Source organism: Pungitius pungitius, chromosome 17 (assembly GCF_949316345.1).
Source record: "Pungitius pungitius chromosome 17, fPunPun2.1, whole genome shotgun sequence".
In the NCBI taxonomy this organism is placed as follows: domain Eukaryota; kingdom Metazoa; phylum Chordata; class Actinopteri; order Perciformes; family Gasterosteidae; genus Pungitius; species Pungitius pungitius.
Window position 1 is genome coordinate 17,743,631 of NC_084916.1, and position 27,288 is coordinate 17,770,918.

The window sequence follows — 27,288 nt, forward strand, 5'->3', positions numbered from 1 at the left end:
ATATGTAATATTATATAATAATGAAGAATCATATGTAATGACCATATAATAATAAAGAATCATATGTAATAACCTTATGAAAGTAAAGAATCATATGTAATAACCGTATAATAATTTTTAATAATATGTAATATTATATAATAATAAAGAATCATATGTAATATCCATATGAAAGTAAAGAATCATATGTAATAACCTTAAGCCACATCTTATTTCTCAGCGGTGTGTGAGGGGGGGAAGACACATCTCCAGGCTTTGAAAGTGATCTGTACATCCACCTCCTTGGGGGGGGAGGGGGGGGGGCATCTTCATCTTACAAAGACCACACACACACAGAAACACGCACAGAGGAGGAGGCTGCACAACAAAGACACACACACCGCTGCCCCCAGCACAGATTACCTAGCATAAGCTGGGGAACAATCCATGCCCCCCCCCCCCTCCCCCCCGAGGCCGTGCTTAGCTGGCAGGTCTTTGTAGGAAGTCAGACTGCAGCTAGAGTTTCTGCACACCTGGAATCCTCGTCCATGTGGGTCAACCTGTCATTGGTGGGGGGGGTCAGGTACGGACAATCGAGGGGAAGTGGGCAGAGAAAAGAAGCATGGAGGGAAATGTTTACATTGAACATTCAAGTTCAAAACTCTGTTTTTACCAAAAGGATTGATGTTATCTCTTTATTTTCTATTTCGTCCATGTTTTACAGTCCAGAGAAGAATGAAGCTGTGAAGCTTGGTGATGTGGTTCAGAGTGAGTAGTCACATGACCAAAGGGTCACAAATGAACAATTAAAGAGTAGATGTCAACATGAAACTTCACCACTTCATTAAGAGAAGCATTTAATGATTGAGTCTTTTACCTCAGTATTCAAAATGTAAAAAGAATGGACCCTTGGCAGAGGAAGGAGGAGGTGACCTTCCTTTCCTCGTCTCCTCTCCTTCCATCCCGATGAGGTGATGTCATCCTGCATGGAGGGGGTTCAGGCTCCAGCGCCCGAGGAGCAGCTTTAGCCGACGCTAAGCTGACGAAGGCCCTCGTCCCTGATGCTAAGAGGGGCTGCCCCGGCATGTTGGACTGCCCCCCCCCCCCCGCCTGCTTCTAAACACACTGTTATTCTCTGTGAGAGGCGCCATCGTGGCATTTTAAATGTGCCTTTGGGGGGTTTATGGTAGGTTCAATTCAATGAATAAAGACCTTTTTGGCAAAATAAACCATCTAATTTCTTTTTCGTGCAGACATTCCTTCTAGTGGATGTTTCATTGTCTCAAGTCTCTTTCCCCACTGAAAGCTAGCACTCTGTTCCCCTATAAGCGATCCGTGTGGAGGAAGTGGGTCAGGGGGCCGGGGGGCTCGCTGGAGGTCGCCCTGTGTGTGTTTCCCACGCAGACTGAACTCAGTGTTTCTACAGCGCTGCTGCGTTCACTTCACACACAAACAAGGGCCCTCAAACGCTTGTACCAAAGGATTCAGACGGATTTTTCACCTCGAGGTCGAAAGCAATTTCAGGGAAAAAAGGACAGGTGGCGAGTTGGAGAAGTGGGAGGAGTTAACACAATTGCTGTGTTTCTATCTATGGGGTGTATGTAGTATAGTTTGAAGCAGTAGGAAACAGTATTTGAAATGAGAGACCCTTCTGTCATCTCTTGTTTGAGAGAGAGAGAGTTCACTGCTGCGTTCACCTACAACTACTGACATTTTAGCATTGTAATTACAGAAGAGTAATGTACTTTGGACAAAGTCAATATTTGCTCTGCTGTGCTCAAACACACACCCACACACTCATAGACCCCGCCACCACACACACACACACACACACACACACACACACACACACACACAGACACACACACATAAGATCCCTCTGAGGAAGAGATAACGGTTGTAAAACATGAACCATAAAGAGTCGTTACACAACTCGTCCTGATTTATTCATTTCTCTAAAGTGTTCAGACTGAATGAATATGTACCTATACATATACACACACACACACACACACACACATATATATATATTTATATATATATATATATTTCATGTTGACATGAAACACACTGTATATATATATATATATATATATATATATATATATATATATATACACACACACATACAGTATATATATATATAATCTTTTTTTTTTTTCTTTTTGTCATCCATTAGATCTGTCCTGATACGTATATTTAATATTGACATTATTCTTTATTACAGAGTGACCTTTCAATACAGAGAGAAAAGTGGAAGAGGAAGTGAACTGGAGTTACTGCCTGAACACTTCCTCCCTCTGCTGGCAGGCACTGGTACTACAGCTTCCTCAAGGGCAACAATACAGAGCAATCATGTGACCTAAACTGACCACGTCAGATCGGACCTCTCATGTGACAGTGTGATGACGTTCTTTTTATGGAGATACTAGGGATACTTGTTGGACGTGTAGGTCTTATAGAGGGGGGTATATTCTACACTCAGCAGGAGAGAAGCTGATGAAACGTGGATGTGTCGGGTGCTGTTCTCCAGCAGAGGGCAGCTTTGTCTCTTTTAGTGACAGATTGGAATTTAAGATAAAGGCATAATCATTCATTACTTCATTTCTTTCCAGACTCCATGTAAAGTCCATATAAAATGACAATGATACAAAAAAACAAGAACACAAAGTAGTCCAAGTTATCAACACAGCGATGTTATTGTCAGCAATAATTAAACCGTAAAAAAACAGATTCTTGACTGGTTTATTCAGTTGATTGATGGATGTTGGTTGTTAGTTGGTTAGTTGGATGGATGGCATTTAAAAAAAGGACAGATTGGAATCAAATGTGTTATCAAAAGGGAAGAGAAGGTGATGTTGGGAGTCAAGTGTCACACCGAGGTTCCTAGCAGTCAGAGTGGGCGTCCAAGTTAACATTCAGGTCCTTGGTCGGGAGTAGTTGTCTTCTGACGGCTTCTCAGTTGATCATCTGTATGTCTTTCACTATCCTCCACAGATGTCAAAATAGAGGTTATTGCTGAGCAGCAGAAGTGGAGCACCAGTATGGACCTGGAGGAGCACAAGCCCCCCGCCCCCATTAAAGGGGAGCGGGTGGAGCTCTGGACCATTCAGACGGAGAGCAGCTCATAGGGCTGGAGGACGCCTACATCGAGTTCCCATTCACTTCCATGTCTCTGAGGATTAAAGAGGTTTGCGAAGGTGAGTCGTCCCAGCTTCGCAAAACCCGTCCGAGGAGAACGAAGCGGCAGAGTGTTTGAAAACTGAAGCATCAGTGTCGGCTTGAAACCCGGATCCAGATGGTCCTTTTCAGCCCAATTGTCATGACAAGACTTCTCCCTCTGAATCCGAGACGTCTTCCTCTCTGAATCTGAGTGAAAAGTGATTGGAAGGAGACTGGTGAAGGTCCAGGTTTAAACCTTTCGCATTACAGTGTCGCACCAGTAAATCAGGAATCAAGAACATTTACATTTACATTTTCGATTTACAGCAAAACATCACTTGTCCGTCCCTACGGGGGAGAAACCGTTTCACTGGTCAGATTGCAGAAGGACATTCTCCCAGAACGTGCACCTGAAGCGGCACTCGTTTACAGAAGGGAGACACCGTACGGCTGTCCTGTCTGCAGTCGGAGATTTACGCAGCACGGCAGAGAAACCCTTTAGTTGGAGCGGAGAGCAAAATAAACCTTTAAAACAGCACATGGTTGTCCATACAGGGGAGAAACCTTTCAACTGTTCTGTCTGTGGCCAAACGTTGACGGAACACGTCAGTCTGACACGACACATGGACGCCCTCACGGGGCTGAAGCCGTTTATTTGTGCACTGTCTGCAGTGTGCACTTGTTTGTTTTTTAATTTTATGGCACTTTTTAATTTTTTATAAGAATTCTTTTACTTTTTAATACCATGGGGATAAACCTATAAAAGACAAGGGGATAAAGACATTTTTAAGAACTTTTTTAAGAACTGGTTTGTGAAATCTTTTTATTCTTATAGTACAAATGTTTTTATTGTTCATGTATGCATGCGTCGTGGCGTCCTGAACTCCAACGTGATTCATTGGTAGAATCATCAATCTGGCAACACCAGCCTCCAGAAATGCATGGAGGACAGCTGCGTGTAGCAAAGAGGCGGCGTATAATAATTTAAATGAGTTTTATGAAGTTACTGACAAGGTCGGTGAGGATGGGAGGAATCTGACCTTTCTTTGCAAACATTTGCACCTTAATGATAACTGTCCTGTTTTTATTCCTTATTTAAAAAAGACCATCCAAGCAGCATGTGTGTGAGAATGTACTGTAGGGATGAACGCTGCAACTGCTGCTAGTGTGGAGTGAATGGACAGCAACATTAAAGCAACAATCCCCTCAATGCTAATGTAAACCCTGGTTGGATAAGGATTCAAAACTGGATATGAAGATTAAATCTGATGCATAGCTTCAGTGTAAAAACTGATCAAATAATTGCTGTCTGTGGTTCTGGGCTGTGGCAATAATTTGGAAAAATAATAGCTTGCAGCAACGTCTGGAAAAAAAGAACTGAACTAGTTGGAACTGTGAACTTAGTTCAAATATTTTGAAGTTTGAACTATGAACTGAACAAGTTCATTTTAAAATTTGAAAGTTCGAAAACATTTAATTGAATTTGAGGAACTGAACCAGCTGACACTGATTTTTGTTGGAATTCAGTCCATCTCTACATTTTGAACAAAGACACTTCGCACTAGGAGGTTTATCCCCCTCAATCAAATGTTTTATCAAACTGATGTCACTTCCTGGAAGTGAAACATTTGGTCTACGGATGACATCACTTTAAACCTGGAAACTGAGACAAAGTTGAATTGTTAACTGCTGCCCTCGATTGACTGTATTCTGCGTTCTGAATGTGACGAGAAAACCAACCAATAAATGAAGCTCCACCGACGTGCTGCTGTGTTGCCACGGCAGCATCGGAGCTCACAGGGTCACCGAGGTCAAAGGTTAAGAGATTGCAGAGTTAGTTTTTCTGTTGGCAGCCAGCTGTTTAGATCAAAGTTTGTTTTTTAAAGGCAAAATGTAAAACCTCCAAGTACTTGACCATCAATACTAAACCTCGACCTGATGTCAGTTAGCTTTAATGCTGCGGTGGGGGTCAAACCAAGCTGTTAAGGACCGGTGCTGCACCGTTAGGATCAGAGAGCGAAGCGGCTGACTGTCTGAAGGACGTTATCACACGCCTGTTTACTCCGCCGGTCACATGACCATGTGGCCTTTGTTGTTGATGATGATGTCAGCTGCAATGTTCGCGGTCGATGTCATTCTCAGCCACGTTGACGGGATCAGACTTTTTTCTCTTAGTTGTTTTTCTGCTTTTAAAACACTGCTTTAAATCTGTTTAAATACAACTGCGTTTATTTAAAAATGGAAGTGGGTTAAACTCATTTTAAAATACAATCAACACAAAGTTGTTATAGAACTGCTTTTCTTTGTCTTTCCTTTTCCTAGCCGGCGGTCGGCATGGCAACCAGGCCGCAGCTCGCGTGTGTCACTTTCTGTCTGCTGCACGGCGCCCAAACTCCTACTTTTCTATCTCAAGTTGCTCAATGCATGAAATGAATGCACCTGATATGATTCTCACTGCTCCTTGTTTGGGTAGGAAAGGAGAAACTCAACATTGTTGCCTAACAGCTGAGTTTGAGGATACGTCTTAACAAAAAAAAATACACATTTTATGAATTCAGTCTTTGAGATTTCAGATCTCTATAAACCTCATTTTTTGTTCTTTATAATGTTCACCAGTCTGTATGTGACATTTACCTCTTATTATTATATATTGTACTTATCCGGGGAACATGTTATGAAATGTAGTTTCTTTGAAAAGTGACGGACGCGTTGTCTCCGCCTCCTTGGCGTCGGTTTGCTCAGCGGTTTAATATTTAGCTCACAAACACCGAGCGGACGGCTCCCTGAGCAGCTGATCACAGAGCGGCTGTCCTTCGGGAGAGGTTAAAGGTCGTCATCCTCGGCAGCTTCTCTTCTTCTCAGAGGCCGGATGCCCGACTGAGAGATGGGACCTCGGACAGCAGGTGAGAAACGTTTCGTGTCACTGTAACAAGAAATGAAAGAAATGGGCTGAGATCAGAGTGCAGGAAGGGAATCCAACATGTGACCGATTCAAAGGTTTGAAAACAATGACACAAAAGAGGCTAATCAGCAGATTCTAACAACCAATCAGTGACAGTAATCCAATCAAACTCATCAGGAGACGAATAAATATCGGATGTAACCTCCGTTAACTTCACACAGCACAAAGCTTTCAGGGGAACCGACTGTCGCTGTGACCCAAAGACACGCTTTCAAAGAAACTGTTTTTCTCGCGTTTACGTTGTTGTTACCATGGCGACTGGAGGACGTAGTGCAGAGATGAAGATCCTGAACCGGAAAGAAGGACACGCTTCATCCCAAAGTAACTTTATCACTGTATTATCTGTGCGTCATGTGGTCTTCCTGAATAAATGTGTGTGTGTGTGGGGGGGGGGGCTCCAGAGGAGAGGTTGTGATAAACATATTCATAGACCAAACATTAACCACCTTATGAAGAAGATGTTTATTGACGCCTCTGCAGCCTCGGTCTATTGAACGCTTTTTGCTTTTTTATACCTACATTCATGTTTCTGGAGGTTTTGAGCTTGTGTGAGCCACACAAGTATTTGTGTGGATGGAAGGTCTTTAGTTGATCTGAGCCGGCCGGTGCCTTTGGGTGTCACATTGATAACGGTCCCCCTGTTTGTCCCCCTGAACTCTGCTGTCGTATGAATCCAGGAACAGAAAAAACAGCTCACTTTAGATTCTGATTTTTAAATAATATGAAGCTCATCGTTATCTCCTCTTCCTTTGTCAGTGGCTCCTTCTAAGGAGGCGAAGGAGGTGGCAGGGGGTCAGGGATTACCCCGAATGAGGAGCTGCAGCGACGGCAGCAGATACGGGAGGAGAGGAGTCAGCCTGTCAAACAACTCCCGCTCAGCATCTTCCTCCTCCTCCTCCTCTTCACCGGTGCTCTACAACCCCAAATCAGGTAGAAGACAAATTCATGAGTTAAAGCGTCATTCTCTGTTGTGACCAGCAGGGGGCGACTCCTCTGCTCCCATAGACGTCTATGAGCAAATGACTCTACTTCTGTGTAGTGACCAGCAGGGGGCGACTCCTCTGCTCCCATAGAGGTCTATGAGCAAATGACTCTACTTCTGTGTAGTGACCAGCAGGGGGCGACTCCTCTGCTCCCATAGACGTCTATGAGCAAATGACTCTACTTCTGTGTAGTGACCAGCAGGGGGCGACTCCTCTGCTCCCATAGACGTCTATGAGGAAATGACTCTACTTCTGTGTAGTGACCAGCAGGGGGCGACTCCTCTGCTCCCATAGACGTCTATGAGGAAATGACTCTACTTCTGTGTAGTGACCAGCAGGGGGCGACTCCTCTGCTCCCATAGACGTCTATGAGGAAATGACTCTACTTCTGTGTAGTGACCAGCAGGGGGCGACTCCTCTGCTCCCATTGACGTCTATGAGCAAATGACTCTACTTCTGTGTAGTGACCAGCAGGGGGCGACTCCTCTGCTCCCATAGACGTCTATGAGGAAATGACTCTACTTCTGTGTAGTGACCAGCAGGGGGCGACTCCTCTGCTCCCATAGACGTCTATGAGCAAATGACTCTACTTCTGTGTAGTGACCAGCAGGGGGCGACTCCTCTGCTCCCATAGACGTCTATGAGGAAATGACTCTACTTCTGTGTAGTGACCAGCAGGGGGCGACTCCTCCGCTCCCATAGACGTCTATGAGGAAATGACTCTACTTCTGTGTAGTGACCAGCAGGGGGCGACTCCTCTGCTCCCGTAGACGTCTATGAGGAAATGACTCTAAGTCTCTCTTGATTTATTCCCTCACTAAACATTGTAAACATGAGTTTATGGCCTCAGTCTCTGGTTTCAAGTCTTCTTCAGTACAGCATTAGGGCGGGGCTACAAGCTGATTGACAGGTCTCTACGAGGGGCGTACAGAAGAATGTGTTTTTTAGCTCATACCCGTAACACGTGTATATGTTATCTATGTGAAGAAAAGATTCCTACATTCCGTCTTTTGTGCTTCATGTTCAGTCCTGAAGAGGCCGGTGAGCACAGAGGAGCTGCAGAGACCTGGAGGACCTTTCATCAAGAAGACCTTTACGGTACGTCGACTCCTCCTGACACACTTTAGCTGCAGCTTTAGATTGTTCTGACGCTCGGTTGGGCCTCCGTCCCTGCAGGTGGTGTCCGATGCTGTCGGGTGGGGTTTTGTGGTGCGGGGAGAGCGGCCGTGTCACATCCAGGCCGTGGAGCCCTATGGCCCGGCTGCTGCTGCTGGGATGAAGGTAGGCATTGTGGGAAATGGAGTTGCAGGAAAGGAGGAGGGTTTGTTCACCCCTCTGGAATTGTGGATGTATATATTCATTCATTCTGCAGAGTTTGTGAGTTATTTATGAGCATGAAGCGATGTAGGACACCACTACGAGGTGGACACATGTGATGTGTGTTGTGTATGATAAGAAGCATGTGGTTCACAGAGACATTCAGCCCCTCACTCGCCCTCCTCCTCACTCCCTTCAGGTCCGTCAGTTTGTGGTTTCGCTCAACGGGGTCAACGTCCTGGATCTGGACTATCGGACCGTCAGCCACCGGGTCCTCACAGGACCCCGGGCGGTGGTGATGGAGGTGATGGAGGAGACCGACCACTGAGCCACAGCGAGACGAAGCCTACAAAAGCTTTTCTGGAACATTCTGAGAACAGGAAGGAGGTGATGTCCTTAAGAACCACGTGGTCGGCTGAAGATACAACTTTAGGATCGCGACCGGAACCCCAAAGTCTTTGGAGGGGGGGGGCGCTGTGGGGTACGAAACCGTCTCTCCATGCAGGGGTCAGCTGAGCTAATCATGTGACTAAAGGTCAGGAAATAGACGTCTGTGTGGGAAGTCATTCTCTGGCCCAATGCGTCACATGATGGGTTTAAACTGTTGCTATGACAACAGTACCCTCTGAGACACACCTGCCTGGTGTTTTCCTAAAAGTCTCCCTGAAGGATCACGCTGTTGACACGGTGTCTTCCTTCATTTGGGAAGGTTTGGACTTTTGACCCCTGAATGCCGGCTCACCGCCTCCACGGCACACAAACACATTAACCCCCCCCCCAACCCCCCCTGTTTGCTTTTCCATCCACAACGTCACATTCACAGAAAGGAAGTGGTGTGTGTGTGTGTCTGTGTGTGTGTGTGTGTGTGTGAGAGAGAGAGATCGACACCTTTGAACTGAAGAATCTTTACTTTAACTTTTAAAGCCTTTTAACCACTTCTGTATTTTTCTGCTCTTGGGAATAGTCTCTCGTCTCACTTCATGCAGACAAAAATGCCTCAGGAGGCTTATCAAACTATAAGTAACATTTGTACTTTTGAAGAACCACCTTTTTGAGTGCTTGTAGATGCTTTCTTTACATCCTGTCTTTGTATTTGTGTTTGATTGTGAAAGTACTTTACAGTTTTTCCTTGATTTCTAAGAGACTTCTTCTCTTCTTGAAGACATTTCTTGAACAGTCACTAAACACTACGTAGACAACTAGAAAACTCAATGCTGAGCACATGAAGCTGTATAAATAAAGGTTTATTGTTCACTGTAGGCTAAATGCATGTTGCAAAACATTTGCCACTTGTGTTCAGTAAGCTCATGTAATAATAAAGTACTAAAATATACAAATAAGTGCATGACTCAGCCACATCACAGGCCACATTGTGTCCGGCGTGCCGTGTCCAGGCTTGGCTCAAACCAGTGCTCTCTGAACTGGCTCACTGTACATGTTGCCTCACATCATCAACCACCAGTGTGATTCATTTTCAGTTGTTGTGTGGTGACACTTGTGCTTTAATTGTGTTTGACTTGTGTCACGTGTGCTCACCATCACGCAGCATCACAATGACAAGTGTCTAAACAGGTGAAAAGTCCTGATGGTTTTGTGATTGATTCAATCAGTGGGTTCAGACAAATAGGGTTTAGTGTAAGTTGTAATATGTAAAATGTAATATGAAAAAAATTAATTATAAATAAATATTTCTTTGACGTTCTCTTAGTAAATCCTCCAGGGGATTTTCTAAAGAAAAAAAGGTCAAATATGAAAGTTGATGAGGAAGTTTTGATAAGATGGCGGGCTTTCAAGTCAGAGGTCAGAGGTCACCTCTCAGGTGTTTCTGTCACATGTGACCAGAGCGTCAGTCTGCAGCTCCTGCAGCAGGGGGCAGCACTTGTTAGAGCACGAAGGCGTCCTTCAGATGTAAAGGATAAATATGGATAAATATCTCTAATAGCAGGGGTCCTGGGGGAGGGGAGGGGGGGGGTCTGTTTTGGGAAGCCCTTGATTGCATCTATTGAGAAGTCTTTGTAGTTCTTTAAGTAGTTCATGATTACAGACACAAAACTCCAAACGACTTCACATAGTCAAAAACAACCCAAATGTCTCATTTGGGACACTGTAATCTTAGTAAAGTTCTTACAACATGATCTTCTTTCATTGCAGGTGACCCCCCCCCCCCCCCCCCCACTGAGCCAGGTAACAGGAATGAGTCGCTGCAGGGCGGGATGATGAATGAGGCGGGAAACACCCTGCAAGTCTCAACAGCAGCAGCATCAAGCTCCCCGGAGACAGCTGGAGCCCAACCGGAAGTGAGACACATCTCCCTTCAGATTAAAGGGGATTTGAGCCAAATGTGAAAAAAAAGTAAAACATGGAAGTGATCCAGAGTGTATAAATAATGTACTATTACCACTGTGTAGAAATACTCATATTTGCTGCAAGTGCTTGTGGGGCATTGTCCTAATTGTGTTCACTGTTTAATTGGTGTTGGGTCTTCACCATGGAGGGGGGGCACCCACAGCCCAATACTGCAAACCAAATGATTCTATGCTTTCATCCGGGTACTGGTCATCACGGTGTTCTGCAGACGTACTGAACCTAAAGCTTAAAATAGAATGAACTAAGGCTACATGTCCCTTTTTATTAGCTGGAGGTCAGTTTGAAGTACTGATTCATTAATATACGTTTAACTTCAACCTACTGGTTTTTCTATTAAAACAATTTTTGAGCTCCTTGTATGTTTTCTATGCAACAACCTCCAGTACTTCAGCTCCCCGTAAATCTACAGATGATCGTGTAAAGTATTAAAGTAACAAAGGAAATATTTGTAATTATTCGTTTCCTAATTCTCATCCGCTGCACTGAATGCAACGAGGCTTTTATTCTGAAAGTCTCCCCGGTGGCGAGGTGGGACACTCGCTCCGGCTTGTCCCGCCGTGCACGAGCAGCGCGCAGTCGGTGAGCAGCGTGGATCAGAGTCGCTCTGCGGGAGCTTCTGGAGCAGCGTGTCCAGAGGAGAGAGCCGCGCAGCATCACAAGGTACCGCTTTGATCACACGCACCACGCGCACGATTCCACATCCGTCTCCACCTCACCTGAGATCATTTCAATTAAGGAAAGAAACAACAACAACAACTTCCGGCTGCTTTTCTTCGCCATAACCCGGAGCGGTGTGTGTGGGGAGACGTTGCCACATCTGGCGGGTGCAGGTGTTTGCGCGTGCACTTTTTAGGCGAGTGTCCGACCAGCTGGAGGCGATTAGAGGCCCTAATTGACCCTCTAATTACCCTTAAAGCAGCCAGGTGTGTTAACGCGCAGGTGAGCCTCCCTGCAGCGACGTGCCGTGCGCGATGTGCCGTGCACGCTGCGCGCCCCCTCGGGGACCGTGTCACGGGTGTCGTAGTGATTGTAGTGATGCGTGTCTACTGCCACGAGCGGAGCTCCACTGCGCGCGCTGTGGTCACCTGCTCATGCCAGCGGATTGGTGAACATCTGGAATCCAGAAGCCAGAAGTGTGATGGGTCTTCTTTAATGACCACAGGTGAGGGAGTACAGCTGTGTCACACATTCCTTCACGCGGAGTCATGAGCGCTCAGTCTGCCGCGCGTGTAATGCGCGTGTATTGCGCGTGTAATGCGCGTGTATTGCGCGTGTAATGCGCGTGCACCGTGATGGACGAGCTTCGACTTAATCCCCAAATAGTTTGTGTGATGGGAAGCTTCCTCCTGAACAAAAGGCGGGTTCATCGTGCAGAGGAGAGATCATTTTGAAGTTGAAAGCAGGGGGGGGGGGGGAGGGGGGCTGAGGGGGGGTCGTAAAATCTGTGAGTAAGAACAAGTCTGTACGTCCTCACCTGGAGCCGACGTCTGTTCCTTTGACCTGTGCACACCTGTGGACCAACAGATTCACTCTCTGCTCCTCCCTCCTCTTCCTTTCCTCACTTCTCCTCCTCTCCTTCATCGTCCTCACTTTCTGGCAGCATGTCCCTCACCTGACTTCCTCTTCCTCCCCCTCCAGGTGTGCCGTCCCCCGCCCTCCCGTCTGCTTGCAGGATGCGGTCCTCGGTGGGACTGTCCCTCGGCCTGCTGGGCCTCTTTGTCGTCTCCCTGTTCCCTCCGCCAGTGGGGGGCCAAGGTAAGAACCTCCACCGCTGAATGGGACGGGCCGGCCCACAAGGCCGACATGGGGGGGTGAAAAGGGGGGGGGGGGGGTAGGCGTGCAGCTGGAAACGGGCCAGCTGGCACCACCCTGTCAACTGGGTTGTTCCTCATTACACGACCCAACTGGGACGACCTTTTCCTCATTGAAGCTCGGCTGTTGGTGGTTGTTTGAAGGTCAAAGGTCGACAAGGCCACAGACAGGTCTCCTGCTCCCTCTTTTTACCAGGACCTTCTGCAATAGAACTTTTTATAGTGTTTCCCATGATGCTCAGCAGGGATTCCATGAACAAACTGGGACCGTCTGGTAGACGCACCACGTCGGGTCTGTAATTAAACTTGATTTATGTATTTATTTGGGGGTCACATGGCAGGCTAATGATAGCGTTCTGTGTAGCTCAGATTACACATGTGTGTTCTACTTCCTGTCTGTGAGGATTGGTATTATTCTTCAGGGCTGTTGTTTCCTACAGAAGACTTTATTTTACACAATATTCAGCTTCAGGTGTTCACTCAGACCTCCAGTAGAAGGAAGGAGGAGCGTTGTGTGCATGAAGGAATGTGGTGAGACGTCTGGAGGCTTCACTCAGAGACGTCCGGGTGAATGTGATCAGACACTGAGGGGACACGGGCGGGGGGGGGTAGGGGGGGGGGGATATGAAATAGAAAAATAATTGGTTTTTCATATTAACAAGAAAATTTGCCGCCAAGCGTAAAATGACTTTTGACTTCAGCTGACAGTGAGATCTTCTCAACGCGCCGTTTAGAACGAGTCCAAAGGTGCTGCAAACACTTCCTATGTCTCCACCTTCTCCACCTTCTCCTATCCCTCCATTCTCCACCCTCCACCCTCTCCTCACTCGACCCTCTCCTACCTCTCCACCCCCACCTTCTGCTGGCAGTCACCTGGGCTGTTCACACACACTCCCATTAAAAATAGATGAGAATTAAGTTATGTGGAGCGTCCCTTTGTCTCCCCGTGTGTGTGTGTGTGTTTGTGTGTGTGTGTGTGTGTGTGTGTGTACACGCACTCGCACGCGATTCAACACATTTCAGCTACACAACAAACGAAGATGTGCTTCTCGAGTCATTTGGGCAGATCTCCAGACGAGAGAAACGTCCTTTATTTCCGAGACCGAGAGCTAAACCCCCCCCACGCAGGCCTCTCATCGGCAGGTTGGTGAGATTATTGGTACTGTGTGTGTGTGTGTGTGTGTGTGTGGATTTGCCTGTTGGTGAAGGCGCCGGCTTCACACTTTCTCCACTCAAGTGAGGGTTATTCCTCCTCGTGCTGAGCTCTACTCGAGTAGATGGAGTAGATGGAGTAGATGGAGAAGGACATGAAGAGGTGGTTCACCACAATCAAAGCTGCTTGTGGACCGGAGTCCTCAGCTTCCCGCTGTACCTCCTGATCTCTTAATGTTTAAACGTTCAGCAGCAAAAGGACTCCTTCCAAGTGCAGGCGACCTTTGTTTGGGGTGAACCCTCCTTTTTGGCCTCCTGTTTACCTTCAGAGCTCCACCTGCTGTCAATCAGGGTGACGGTGTTTAAAGGCGGTGCTCGTGATGAGGACACAAACCCCGGAGCAGCTTTGGGGAGTTTGTGTGTGATCTTCCTCCTCTTTACTCTTCCTCTCTGAGTTGAGCCGATTGGGGGGGGGGGAGCTTCCAGGTGGAGGAGGTGGTGCTGTTGAAGGAGACCACGGGGCTCCATGTTGCTGTGTGAGACCAGAAAGACGTCCTTCTTCACGGTCTGGATGCCTGCAGAGGAATAGTAAACCGATGCTATTCCAGCGCCTTTTTGTTCATTTTCCTCCTCGCAGTTAAAAGGAAGTCACATTCACTCCTTCTCCTCCTCGTGCCCCCCCAAACCCCCTCTCCCCCAACAATGGCTTCAAAGCACGGAAAATGAGATGAGGATCTGATAGAAAAAGACAGGTGGGACAGACGAGATGTGGGGGGGGTCTGGCCGAGGCTGACGAAGCCAACAACTAATCAGGGAGGCAGCACAGAAGAACCGTGTGAGGGAGACGAGGAGGAGGAGGAGGAGGAGGAGGAGGATGAGGAGGAGGAGGAGGATGGGACTTTGCTTTTTACTGTGACATCTCTGATGTGTATCCTCCTTCCTGGATGAGATACAACGAAGCACAGATGGAGCCACTCGGCCGCCATAACTAACCAGTTCAATTCGGTACAATGTGACTAAAGTCAGGATTCTGTCACACGACATGAAGCCAAACGTCTACTATTCAGCTATTGGACTTGTTTCTGTCAAATCTTCACACATTTCATTTATTTTAATTCAACATTGTACTGAATGAATTGAACTCTTGTGTTATGGCTGTAATCCACCAGTGATACCGTGGATTCTATTGATCAGGAGTCATTTTGGTGGACAAAGCATGGCGGGGACGTTCTATGCATTAAAAATATTCTACATCTGACACTTCAGGTCATTTTTTTTGTTTTATTCCTGTTTTTTTTCTTTTGTTCAGTTCAATCGCCGCGGCGATTTCGTGCCAGAATCCTGAGCCCCACCCAGCTGCATGTGTCCTGGAAGGAGCCCAAAGGACAGTTTGACAGCTACAAGGTGGTTTACTCCACGCGACCAGGTGAGTCGTTTGGGTCGCGGCTCGGTCGGGCCCACGGGGGCCTTTGTTTGACGTTACTGGAGGTGAATAATGTTTAGTAGAAGTGGACTTAATGTCTCTTTGGCATCACCCCTTTGGTTTTACTGATGGTTTGGTGCTTTGACATCTTGGCTTTTTGCAACCAATAAACGCAGCCAGCCGTCAACCTGTCAATCACATTAGTCCCAGCCCTAAGGCATTCTGCACCATGCTGTATTGAGACTGAGCCCTCAAACTCATGTTTACAATGTTTACTGAGGGAATAAATCAAGAAGTAGAGTCATTTCCTCATAGACGTCTATGGGAGCAGAGGAGTCGCCCTTTGCTGGTCACTACACAGAAGTAGAGTCATTTCCTCATAGACGTCTATGGGAGCAGAGGAGTCGCCCCCTGCTGGTCACTACACAGAAGTAGAGTCATTTCCTCATAGACGTCTATGGGAGCAGAGGAGTCGCCCCCTGCTGGTCACTACACAGAAGTAGAGTCATTTCCTCATAGACGTCTATGGGAGCAGAGGAGTCGCCCCCTGCTGGTCACTACACAGAAGTAGAGTCATTTCCTCATAGACGTCTATGGGAGCAGAGGAGTCGCCCCCTGCTGGTCACTACACAGAAGTAGAGTAATTTCCTCATAAACGTCTATGGAAGCAGAGGAGTCGCCCCCTGCTTGTCACTACACAGAAGTAGAGTCATTTCCTCATAGACGTCTATGGGAGCAGAGGAGTCGCCCCCTGCTGGTCACTACACAGAAGTAGAGTCATTTCCTCATAGACGTCTATGGGAGCAGAGGAGTCGCCCCCTGCTGGTCACTACACAGAAGTAGAGTCATTTCCTCATAGACGTCTATGGGAGCAGAGGAGTCGCCCCCTGCTGGTCACTACACAGAAGTAGAGTCATTTCCTCATAGACGTCTATGGGAGCAGAGGAGTCGCCCCCTGCTGGTCACTACACAGAAGTAGAGTCATTTCCTCATAGACGTCTATGGGAGCAGAGGAGTCGCCCCCTGCTGGTCACTACACAGAAGTAGAGTAATTTCCTCATAAACGTCTATGGAAGCAGAGGAGTCGCCCCCTGCTTGTCACTACACAGAAGTAGAGTCATTTCCTCATAGACGTCTATGGGAGCAGAGGAGTCGCCCCCTGCTGGTCACTACACAGAAGTAGAGTCATTTCCTCATAGACGTCTATGGGAGCAGAGGAGTCGCCCCCTGCTGGTCACTACACAGAAGTAGAGTCATTTCCTCATAGACGTCTATGGGAGCAGAGGAGTCGCCCCCTGCTGGTCACTACACAGAAGTAGAGTCATACCCTCATAGACGTCTATGGGAGCAGAGGAGTCGCCCCCTGCTGGTCACTACACAGAAGTAGAGTCATTTCCTCAGACGTCTATGGGAGCAGAGGAGTCGCCCCCTGCTGGTCACTACACAGAAGTAGAGTCATTTCCTCATAGACGTCTATGGGAGCAGAGGAGTCGCCCCCTGCTGGTCACTACACAGAAGTAGAGTCATTTCCTCATAGACGTCTATGGGAGCAGAGGAGTCGCCCTCTGCTGGTCACTACACAGAAGTAGAGTCATTTCCTCATAGACGTCTATGGGAGCAGAGGAGTCGCCCCCTGCTGGTCACTACACAGAAGTAGAGTCATTTCCTCATAGACGTCTATGGGAGCAGAGGAGTCGCCCCCTGCTGGTCACTACACAGAAGTAGAGTCATTTCCTCATAGACGTCTATGGGAGCAGAGGAGTCGCCCCCTGCTGGTCACTACACAGAAGTAGAGTCATTTCCTCATAGACGTCTATGGGAGCAGAGGAGTCGCCCCCTGCTGGTCACTACACAGAAGTAGAGTAATTTCCTCATAAACGTCTATGGAAGCAGAGGAGTCGCCCCCTGCTTGTCACTACACAGAAGTAGAGTCATTTCCTCATAGACGTCTATGGGAGCAGAGGAGTCGCCCCCTGCTGGTCACTACACAGAAGTAGAGTCATTTCCTCATAGACGTCTATGGGAGCAGAGGAGTCGCCCCCTGCTGGTCACTACACAGAAGTAGAGTCATTTCCTCATAGACGTCTATGGGAGCAGAGGAGTCGCCCCCTGCTGGTCACTACACAGAAGTAGAGTCATACCCTCATAGACGTCTATGGGAGCAGAGGAGTCGCCCCCTGCTGGTCACTACACAGAAGTAGAGTCATTTCCTCATAGACGTCTATGGGAGCAGAGGAGTCGCCCCCTGCTGGTCACTACACAGAAGTAGAGTCATTTCCTCATAGACGTCTATGGGAGCAGAGGAGTCGCCCCCTGCTGGTCACTACACAGAAGTAGAGTCATTTCCTCATAGACGTCTATGGGAGCAGAGCACTCGCCCCCTGCTGGTCACTACACAGAAGTAGAGTCATTTCCTCATAGACGTCTATGGGAGCAGAGGAGTCGCCCCCTGCTGGTCACTACACAGAATGACGCTTTAACACACTTGTGCTTGAGCTCCTCTCGGACGATAGAGTAAATGTATTGAAGACAAAGTAAACAGACTTCTGATGCGTCCGAAGCACACCATGTTTGAAACCCCCCTCCCCACACACAGACTCTGCTCTCTGCAGAAACCTTCTAGTCCAGACTTGATCAGCCTTTACGCGGTTACATTCACACCTGGAATCCGAGCCTCGGTGATGGATCGCTTGTCGAGTGCCTCGCTCAAGGGCTCCTCAGCAGCAGCTGCCTGGTGATGGTTATCAGTGGCCCCCATGTGGCCCCCACGTGGCTCCCATGTGGCGCCCGGGTCACAGGATAACCTTCGCAGCTCGGGTCAATGCCTTCCTGTCCGTCCACAAATCATATTTACTACCGTGCTCTCCACCTGCTGCTGGGACAAACATGCTAGCTATGCAAAGAGGAGCACAGTAGCTGAACCCCCCCCCCCCCCCCCCCCCTCAGGGAGGAACAAATCTGGGTTTCACCTGCATCGTGGCTCATGCTGGAGCGGATCAGGAGGCCTTTATTCATTGTTTAAACCTCCACAGGTTTGTGAAAATACTTTAGTTCTTTGTTAAAAACGGAGGTCTCTTACCAGGCATCGAGCCTCCAGGTGGTGCCTCGAGTGGGTCTGTGAGCGACGCCTGATTGTGACCCATTTAGATCAATGAGGGTGTGAGATTAAGTAGGAGAAGCATCTGGAGGTAGATGCTCAGGCTGTGAAACCATCGCCGAGGGAAATCAACAGCAGATTTCACCTTTTTTCCTGATGTTTACGGCTTTGTGTAACATCTGTATCACTTGTGACTGTTTGTGAAAATGACAAAAGTTACTTCATGGTTGTACCACAGATTTAGTTATTAATATGATCTGTCAATCAACGTGTAGCCCCGCCCTGCTTTATCAAGGAGGCCAGTGTTTTTACTGTGTTCTTTCCAAATATCATCTTGTGTCAGTGATGTTTGTGATGAAATCAAGCTGCCAAACATCTACAAATGTAGCGTTTATCTTCTTTTCTTTCCTTGCTTTTGAGGTTATTTTTCCCAAAGTGGTAAAAGCTGCAGCTGTGACAGACAGCTTGAAGAATTCATTAAGTTAAGCACTTGAGTTATAGCACACAAAGTGAGGAGTGAGGCCCCTGAGGGGTCCCTGAGTGGGACACTAACTCACACAGGTCATCATGACTCCCCGAGGACGAGGAGGAGGAGGAGGATGATGATGATGATGAAAGCCAAACCGATCACTTAGTGAAAATTCATTTTATACTTATTTAATCCCAACAGTGGTCTGTGGATAGAACTTCATGAGTCATTTATTCACGTCTCATCGTGACGTCATTTGGTGAAAACAAGCTGTGTAGATCTATATAGATATATAGATCTATATATATAGATCTATATATCTATATCCAACCCATGGATACCAACCCTAGAGGGTCAGCTGAATGTGACCTTGATGTTCCAGCTGGTATTTCTGAATGGGACAGATAATGGCCCCCCTCCATTGAGGCTTCTTAAACATGGAAACCCTTGAATCTCTTTAATAGCTTTTTCCTAAATGGAGCCAGAAAAGTTTTTTCTGTTACAACCAAAAAACGACTAATCTGATACATTTCAGAAATCCTGAATTTCTGACTTTTGTTTTCACCAAAGATCCAGACTTGCTCCACTTCCTGTTCACTCTGCTGTGCCGGAGGGGGGGGGGGGCAAACGCAGCATGGAAGGGAGAGGGAGACACCAAGGTGGAGGGGGGGGAGGAAATGGCCCAACGGACGATGATGGAAAGTAAATAGAAGGTGAATCTTGTCTTCTGATAGAAAGCTAAAGGTTTGCTGACGGCTTCACGTTGAAGATGTAGATGTTTTGATCTCCTCTGGGACACGTGAGCCAGGACCTTGGATCCATCGTGATCCACCATCGGTGCTCTTTGGTGATTCCTGGCTTTAAGGAAGCGATTCGCAGGTTTTCCTCTGTTGCATCTTCTGACCGAGCAGATGGTGGAATCTTCTTTTCTCAATTAATTTAGTCTCGTTGGTCCCAACGCAGACTTTTGTTCTGCTGCAGCAGCAACAGGAAAGTTACCGAGCAGAAAGAAAACCGATAAATTGAATTTCATGGCACAAAAGAAGGCTGTTGGACTAAAGCATATTGGGTCAGCGGACATGAAAGAGACGATGTGCAAACCGCTGACTGCTGCCACGACAGCAGGAACATCACAACGCAGGAGGAATCGCTCCAGTTTTACTGAGTTTTGTTCATTTTCTCGGATTCGACCCTTTTGCTGTGGTTTGTTCACGCTGCCTGGTACCAAACACGATAGTGAATCTCCTCCTCGCTCACTGTTCTTTTCCCCTCTTTGTCTTTTGAAATGCTGAAGCCAGTCTGAGGCGGTTGGGGGGGGGGGGGGGGGTAGCTGCCGTAGGTGTGGTGAGGTAGTTTGAGTGACAGGTCAATGATCGCTGTGTCCTTGAACCAATCGGCTCTAATATCGTAATTACCCTGAAGGACGTGGTGGAGGAGCGACATGCAGAGATGGTGACGTAGGTGGAAGCACACGGACCAGATGACTCCACCAGGAACCATCAGCAGCTTCCTCTGAGTTTAACCATTTCTCTTTTTGGCTTGTTTTGAGAAATAAATACTCGTCTCTGTGATTTCCATGTGATGTTGGACCAGCAGAGGGTGAAGAAGCAGGAAATGATTTCTCTCTCCAGGTTTATTTACTTCCTCTCTTCGCTGCGGAAACAGGATTTAATTTGTGCATAAATCTCTGAAGTTAAAGAACAATCTGCAGAGATTTAGAATGCAAATGATCCTGAAGCCTTTTTAATTGCAAGGAGAAAGGTTCGCTGGTAGCAGATAATGAGGGTTTGAATAAGTATATTGAAATATATTTCAAGCTGTCATTGCATATGCTAAGAAAATAAAGTTTTTCTAATGGGAGAAAAGTTTTAGTGGGATGAATTTCTTTTTTGTTGTTTAACACAAAACCTCCAATGAAGACAACTTCAAAAGCCTTTTTTAACAGACCTGACACCACATTAGCATCCAGACGTCTTCACTGCTTGTCTAGAAGAACCATGCTGGTGTGTTTCTGCTCCCTGATGGTCAGACTTCAGCTGCGTCTCTTTCTCCTCCAGGTGGGGAGCAAAAGGAGGTCGAGGTGTCGAAGCAGGAAGCCGAGCTGCTCATCGACGACTTTGACCCCTCTCAAGAATACGACTTTAAGGTAGTTGCCCTCAGCGGAGCACAGCAGAGCAAACCCCTGCAGGCCAAACATGAAGGTGAGTCCCCCCCGGCCCCCCGTTTAGTCTGCATTGGGAAAAACAGGGATTTTAGAAAACGTCCCTGATGCGTGAGGGCCATGTGACACGATCAGAACCACATCAGCTTCCTCTTCCACTGGTCCATTAGAACAGTGGGTGGTGTAATATGGTTCCAGGCGTAGTAATGCTGTATACTGTAGTCATGGCGACGTCTCTTGTTGCTTCGTCATCTTGGTGTGTCTGAGTCGGCCTGTAAGTCTGCAGCGACCTGCCAATCACAGTAAGCCCCGCCCGAGCATCCCCTCCTCTGTGGTCTCCAAGTGGACCATCGTTCACTTAAGGAAGAGTTTTTACCTCAGTAAACATGTTACTGAGGTAAAAACTCTTCTGCAGTGGCTGCAGCCCCAGAAGCGGAGGTTCCTGGTTCTTCTGGAGATGAAGCCTGGCTTCTGAGGCTCCTCAATCAGACTGCATGATGAACTAAGAGCAGCCAACTGGAATCACAGATCTTCACGGGACATCCGGCCGCCCTTCTGGCTGCAATCAGTGATGTCACAGCGGGCGTCGTCCCATCACCTGTGATGAGGAACCTCGCTGTGACATCACTGATTGCCTCAGCAGCACCTCATGCTGTCATTGCTGTGCTCTGTATGTTTGGACACTTTGTCTTTGGAGGACAAAGTTCAGTTACTTAGTTTGATTCCGCTTCCAATGTGTCAATAACAAGGATCAGTGCTGCTGTGAGGAGATAAACCAGCACAGAATGCCGTCTGAACAAATCCGCCTCCAGGATTTAGTCAGCACATCTGTACATTCATTTGATTGATAAACCTTCACTTGTCTTTTTTGCAGAGAATCATTTCTCAATTGTATCCCAAGTTTCATATTTTGGACAGATGGTCGTGCCATGTGTCCAAAAGGGGGGGGGGGGCAGGTCACTCCTCGCTCCAACAAATGGAGAATAAAAAGATAACGAGGCCTAAATCGGGGCGGGAGGTGGTGATTCGTTGTTGCCATAGAAACGTGTGCTTTTTCGTTAAAACAGTAACGAGACGATACGACTCAGTTGCTGCTGAGTTCAAAGTATGTTTGACACCCGAGAAAGGAAGTGAATCTAAAATGTTCATTTAGTTCTCACCTGTTGTCTTCAGCCTCGAACCTCGATCCAATCGCAGCCGGCGCCGGTTCACACATGAGGCGGGTCTCTTGGGACGGGGAGACACAGCAGGGTGTGATGCCGGAGTCTTTTTTTACATTAAAGAACACGCTCTTCAGATACTTTGGGTTCTATTGTGGACGCTTCTATTCCTGGGATTTCAGAAGAAAGTCTTAAAGTTTCTGCGGAGAACATTGCAGCAGGTTTTGGTTTCTTAATGAGCTCCAGTAGACAAGGCCATTAGAGAAGATGTATAGTGTATAGTCCTTCTTAATGAGGTTTCTATGGACGCTACAGTTTTAGTCCACAGGGACGGACATGATTATCATAAGTTAATTTTGAATCGGTTTTGGTTGGGTCTATTATTTTTTTAATGGGTTGATTGATTGAACAGAAATGACCCCTCAGTCCCTAACGTGGGCTCTGTGTCGTCTCCTCCAGCCCAGCAGTCCGGCGTCGAGATGGTTCGGTCTCAGAGACAGGACGGCAGGGACAACAACGACATCTCAGAAGGTAAGCTGGTCGCCGGGGAAACGGGAGGCGAGCCAGGCCGAGTGACTGGAGAAGACGGATCTGCAGGCAGCGAAGCCGAAGCTGCAGAAGCTTCCAGAAGACATTTCCTCTTCTTCGGCTCGTCTTTTCAGGGAAAACAAAGCTTATTTGGGGATGTTATTTTCAAGGTAACTGGCCTCGCTCATTCGGAAGCAGAGCAGCGAGCGTAACATTCCTGCACTTCCTCTGTGGAGTTAGTGATGTCATCAGATCTGTTTGTACCATAAAAGTATCAAACCCGTGTGTGTGGTCTGCTTCTGTTCTGTGAATCAAACGTCTCCAAAGAACCATCTTTCTAAAAACCTGAGGCTGAACTTACAGGGAAGTTAAGACACGAGGATTAGAGTCTCGGGGTGTAAGAAGGACCCTTTAAGAGGGGACATTAACCCCACGAGGAGCAGCTAAAGGTCCTTTCAGCCGTCCGTGTCCCTGAATGTGAACATTGTGCTTAAAGCTTTGCTCTGATTGGGTGGAGTGAAGCGAGTCACATGGACAGCAGTGACGGAGGACAGCTGCTTCCTCCGCCCGATGTCGACAGATCCGCTGCCAGACATTTCTCTGTGAGGACGCTTAGGACCCAGCAGATGGTTGGCACGGCCTCCATCGGGTCCTCCTCCCTGTCGGGTGGTGCCGCCCCCCCCCCCTGTCGGATCGCTCCAATCTGAGATCAGACCGGCTTCATAGACGTCGCATCCAGGACGATGATTGTAGCCCGAAGCCCGTTAAATGTTAACGCCTCACACACAAGAGGTAGTTTACAATAAGAACATTACAAAGGACGACCTAAAGTGTAGTTTGAACAAATGCTTTTATATTTCTCGAAACATTTTCCTCAACTATGAATTCTAATTAAACAATACTGAGAGAAAGAGAGTCACCTGCTGAATCTCCTTCAGCGGGCTGCAAGGGGGCAGATGGGGAGACGGGAGCCAGCCACAGATCAAATGTTGGCTTTTTAAAATATGTATATATATATTATATTATATATATATATATATGACTCCACCCCTCCGCCACCTTCTTAGTTTGTCTTATTGAAGCCACCACACACACACACACACACACACACCAACCCCCCCAGGCCTCTTCTTTTCATCAGCTCTCTGCTTCTCCCTCTTGACTTCTCTCTCCTTCTCATTACTCTCTCTGAGGTCTTTTATGTGTTTTGGATTCCTCCTTATTAAATATATTTATGGAGGGATGAAATGGCTTCAGGTGGAGACAGCCCTTCTGTCCTCGCTGTCCTCTCTGGGGACGGAGACATTGATGCTCGAGCGTCTTCCTCCCTCCGTCTTCTTTTTACTTCGTAAGCACTTTACATTCAGATGGTTTTGTCTTCTGTCACCTTTCTCTGATGGATGCCGAGGCGACGCTTTTACTGCGTTTAACCGAGTATTGAACGTTTATCTCATTGAACTATGCTAACAACCCTCCTCATAGCTGAGCCTTGCCCACACTTGCAGAATACCTGATGCGTGGCCTCCTGCCGCCGCTCAGCGCCAAAAATATCACAGGAGAAAAAGGGTTTTACAAATATAGGTTGAAAGATATTTGAAAAAATGTGTCAAAATATGTCAGGTAAAAAAAAAAATCACATTTTGTCCTATTTATCAACCAAACATTTATAATTTTTTAAAAAGCATTGCTTGTCTGCGTGTGTCCTCTGATGGACGGAGCGTAATCTCACATAAGTCATTTGATCTGTGGGAGCGGCCAGGTGTGATCCGCAGGTGTCCCTGCATGCCGACTCTCTCTTCATAACTGCAGTGGAATGTCCTTTAGGGGACGATTTATCTCAGATTAAACGCATCCACGTGACGTAGTACTTCATATCTGAGGACTGTTGGTGGGGAGGACGAGTCGGACAAGCAGAAGACTAAGAGCTTTGGTTTTGTTGCATAAACCTAAATGTACGTAGTTACGTAGGAGGACGTAGCAGCACGTAGCAGGTCATATGAGGACATATGAGGACATATCAGGACTCCACAGTTTGCTGTGCATGGATCCTGTGGCTCGCCTCACGTTGCAGGGCGTCTCCGGGCGGGTGGGGGCTTGTCTGATTTTCGTTACAGGGACAATATGGTATTTAGATATTTATGTTGGAAGAGAGAAGTGTGATTTAAGGAATACCTTATGAAGCGTGATGAAATCATCTGTTTTCAAGTATTCGCTAAAAGGTTTATTGTCTGTGATGGGAAGCATGGAGTTATGGAGAAGATGTGACTAGTCCTCATTAAAGAGAGACACTATGGTGGAAGAACTAAATTAAAAATAAAACAAGACAAAGATTATCGGCTGAAAGCTTTTGTTGGTGTGTAGATCATTTCAACCAAACAGATCCTTTACATATTTCAAAGTTTAGAGTTTTATCAAAAGCAATTCAAAGTCCTGAAATTCAAAGTTTGAACATTGGCATCTATGGAAGAAGTATTTTGTTGTACATCAATGGTAGTAATTGGTTCCTCGGGGTCTGATTTGTTTGTCGGCGTGATGTTCCCTCACATTCTCCTGTTCTCCTGTTTCTCCCTCTTTTTCCATCACTTTTCCCTTTTTCTCTCTCTGCTGCTCTTTTGATTTGTTTCCTTGTTTCCACTTTGTGTCTGTCAAATGTCCGGGAATATGAAAACAATATGAAGACATAACATAAAGGCAATGTCTAAATAATGGTTAAACACCACTTAAATACACACAAAGGGCCAATGGGGTCAATTTGTGAAGATATTTGCGTTAACGCGCCGTGATTTTTGAGAGAAAAGGAGCCGAGTTGTTGTTTCCTCTCACAATCACTCATACAAGTTTCACAGAATTTCTCAGTTGGGTTCTCTGTTGCTGTGTGTGTGTGTGTGTGTGTGTGTGTGTGTGTGTGTGTGGGAGACTTGTGGTTTTGGTTCCTTTTCTCATTAATGAACATCTAAACCCAGCTCAAAGAATTCCATCATGTGATGAACTCTGCTGAGTGTTTCTGCATAAACAGCTACAGAGTGGAGGCTCCACATGATGCCTTCATTTAATATATAAATATATATACAAATCTATGTCTGGAGCGTCTCTAAAATGTAGATTTGCTCCTGATCCTCCCTGCTGATTCGATTTCATTGACTTCAGTCAGAGGATGATGAGATCTCTTTTATTAGCTCGTTTAAACGATGCTCCCTGTCCTCCGCCATTATGCTCCCATCAGATTCATCCTGGGGTGCAATGCAGCCGCTTAGCGGGCAGATCGGTGGTTTCGTGGCATCTCAGCGAGTCCTGATCCATGCTGAGAACTCTCGGTCGCCAGCTGTGTGTGAGGCGCGGCTTCGGGAGGTATTAATACAGCAAGAGAAAGAAAGTGCTGCTAATGATGCATTGTGGGTAATTTAGGACTGCACTCCTGGCACGCATTTTCGGCATAGCTCCATTTCTCCCTGCATACTTCCCTCATGTAGAGTTTGAAGTGATGGCTGAGAAACAACTTTAAATCAGTTACTCAAATCGCCTACTCAGGTTTTCTTGCTTTGCTGACATTTACACGCGTGCTGTTTCCTCGTGTCGGACTTTAACAGCCTGAACGCAGCTCAAAGGTGTCTGTGGCACGTTTTTGTTGTTGGTTTCCGTAGCGCTCCGAACACCTGCAAAGAATCCTAATTTACATGGCTGAAAATTGTGTGACGAGGCAGCCGGAGGTCACTGATGTTGCGTTGTAGTTGATCTGGTGTTGTAGTTGACGGGGTGTTGTAGTTGACGTGGTGTTGTAGTTGACGTGGTGATGTAGTTGACGTGGTGTTGTAGTTGACGTGGTGTTGTAGATGACGTGGTGATGTAGTTGACGTGGTGTTGTAGTTGACGTGGTGTTGTAGTTGACGTGGTGATGTAGTTGACGTGGTGTTGTAGTTGACGTGGTGTTGTAGTTGACGTGGTGTTGTAGTTGACGTGGCGTTGTAGTTGACGTGGCGTTGTAGTTGACGTGGCGTTGTAGTTGACGTGGCGATGTAGTAGACGTGGCGTTGTAGTTGACGTGGCGTTGTAGTTGATGTGGCGTTGTAGTTGACGTGGTGTTGTAGTTGACGTGGCGTTGTAGTTGACGTGGCGTTGTAGTTGACGTGGTGATGTAGTTGACGTGGTGTTGTAGTTGACGTGGCGTTGTAGTTGACGTGGCGTTGTAGTTGACGTGGCGTTGTAGTTGACGTGGCGTTGTAGTTGACGTGGCGTTGTAGTTGACGTGGCGTTGTAGTTGACGTGGCGTTGTAGTTGACGTGGCGTTGTAGTTGACGTGGCGTTGTAGTTGACGTGGCGTTGTAGTTGACGTGGCGTTGTAGTTGACGTGGCGTTGTAGTTGACGTGGCGTTGTAGTTGACGTGGCGTTGTAGTTGACGTGGCGTTGTAGTTGACGTGGTGTTGTAGTTGACGTGGCAATGTAGTTGACGTGGTGTTGTAGTTGACGTGGTGATGTAGTTGACGTGGTGTTGTAGTTGACGTGGCGTTGTAGTTGACGTGGCGTTGTAGTTGACGTGGTGTTGTAGTTGACGTGGTGATGTAGTTGACGTGGTGTTGTAGTTGACGTGGCGTTGTAGTTGACGTGGTGTTGTAGTTGACGTGGCGCAGTCTGCTGGTGCTTGTCCGGAAGCACCTGAAGCGCCTGCCTGAGGGCAGGTGGGAGGCGTCCTTGAGAACGCTGCGAGCTCAACGCAGACAG

The 27,288-nt window shown here is 47.1% G+C and overlaps 2 protein-coding genes across 2 annotated transcripts in view; both read left to right on the plus strand.

The window, feature by feature from the left end:
- The first annotated feature begins 5,937 nt into the window (after positions 1–5,937).
- Positions 5,938–8,846, plus strand: LOC119219041 (DEP domain-containing mTOR-interacting protein-like). Its single transcript, XM_037473905.2, has 5 exons — positions 5,938–6,044; positions 6,860–7,033; positions 8,114–8,184; positions 8,263–8,367; positions 8,603–8,846. The coding sequence occupies exons 1-5, from the start codon at positions 6,026–6,028 to the stop codon at positions 8,729–8,731; spliced, it is 498 nt and encodes a 165-aa protein (XP_037329802.1). The 5' UTR covers positions 5,938–6,025; the 3' UTR covers positions 8,732–8,846.
- A 2,484-nt stretch (positions 8,847–11,330) lies between these two features.
- Positions 11,331–27,288, plus strand: part of LOC119218918 (collagen alpha-1(XIV) chain-like) — a 45,305-nt gene continuing 29,347 nt past the window's right edge. The window contains exons 1-5 of the mRNA XM_037473707.2: positions 11,331–11,430; positions 12,409–12,525; positions 15,043–15,159; positions 20,780–20,923; positions 22,503–22,574. Coding sequence (XP_037329604.2) covers positions 12,444–12,525; positions 15,043–15,159; positions 20,780–20,923; positions 22,503–22,574 — 415 coding nt within the window. The 5' untranslated portion in view covers positions 11,331–11,430; positions 12,409–12,443. The remainder of the gene's footprint in view (positions 11,431–12,408; positions 12,526–15,042; positions 15,160–20,779; positions 20,924–22,502; positions 22,575–27,288) is intronic.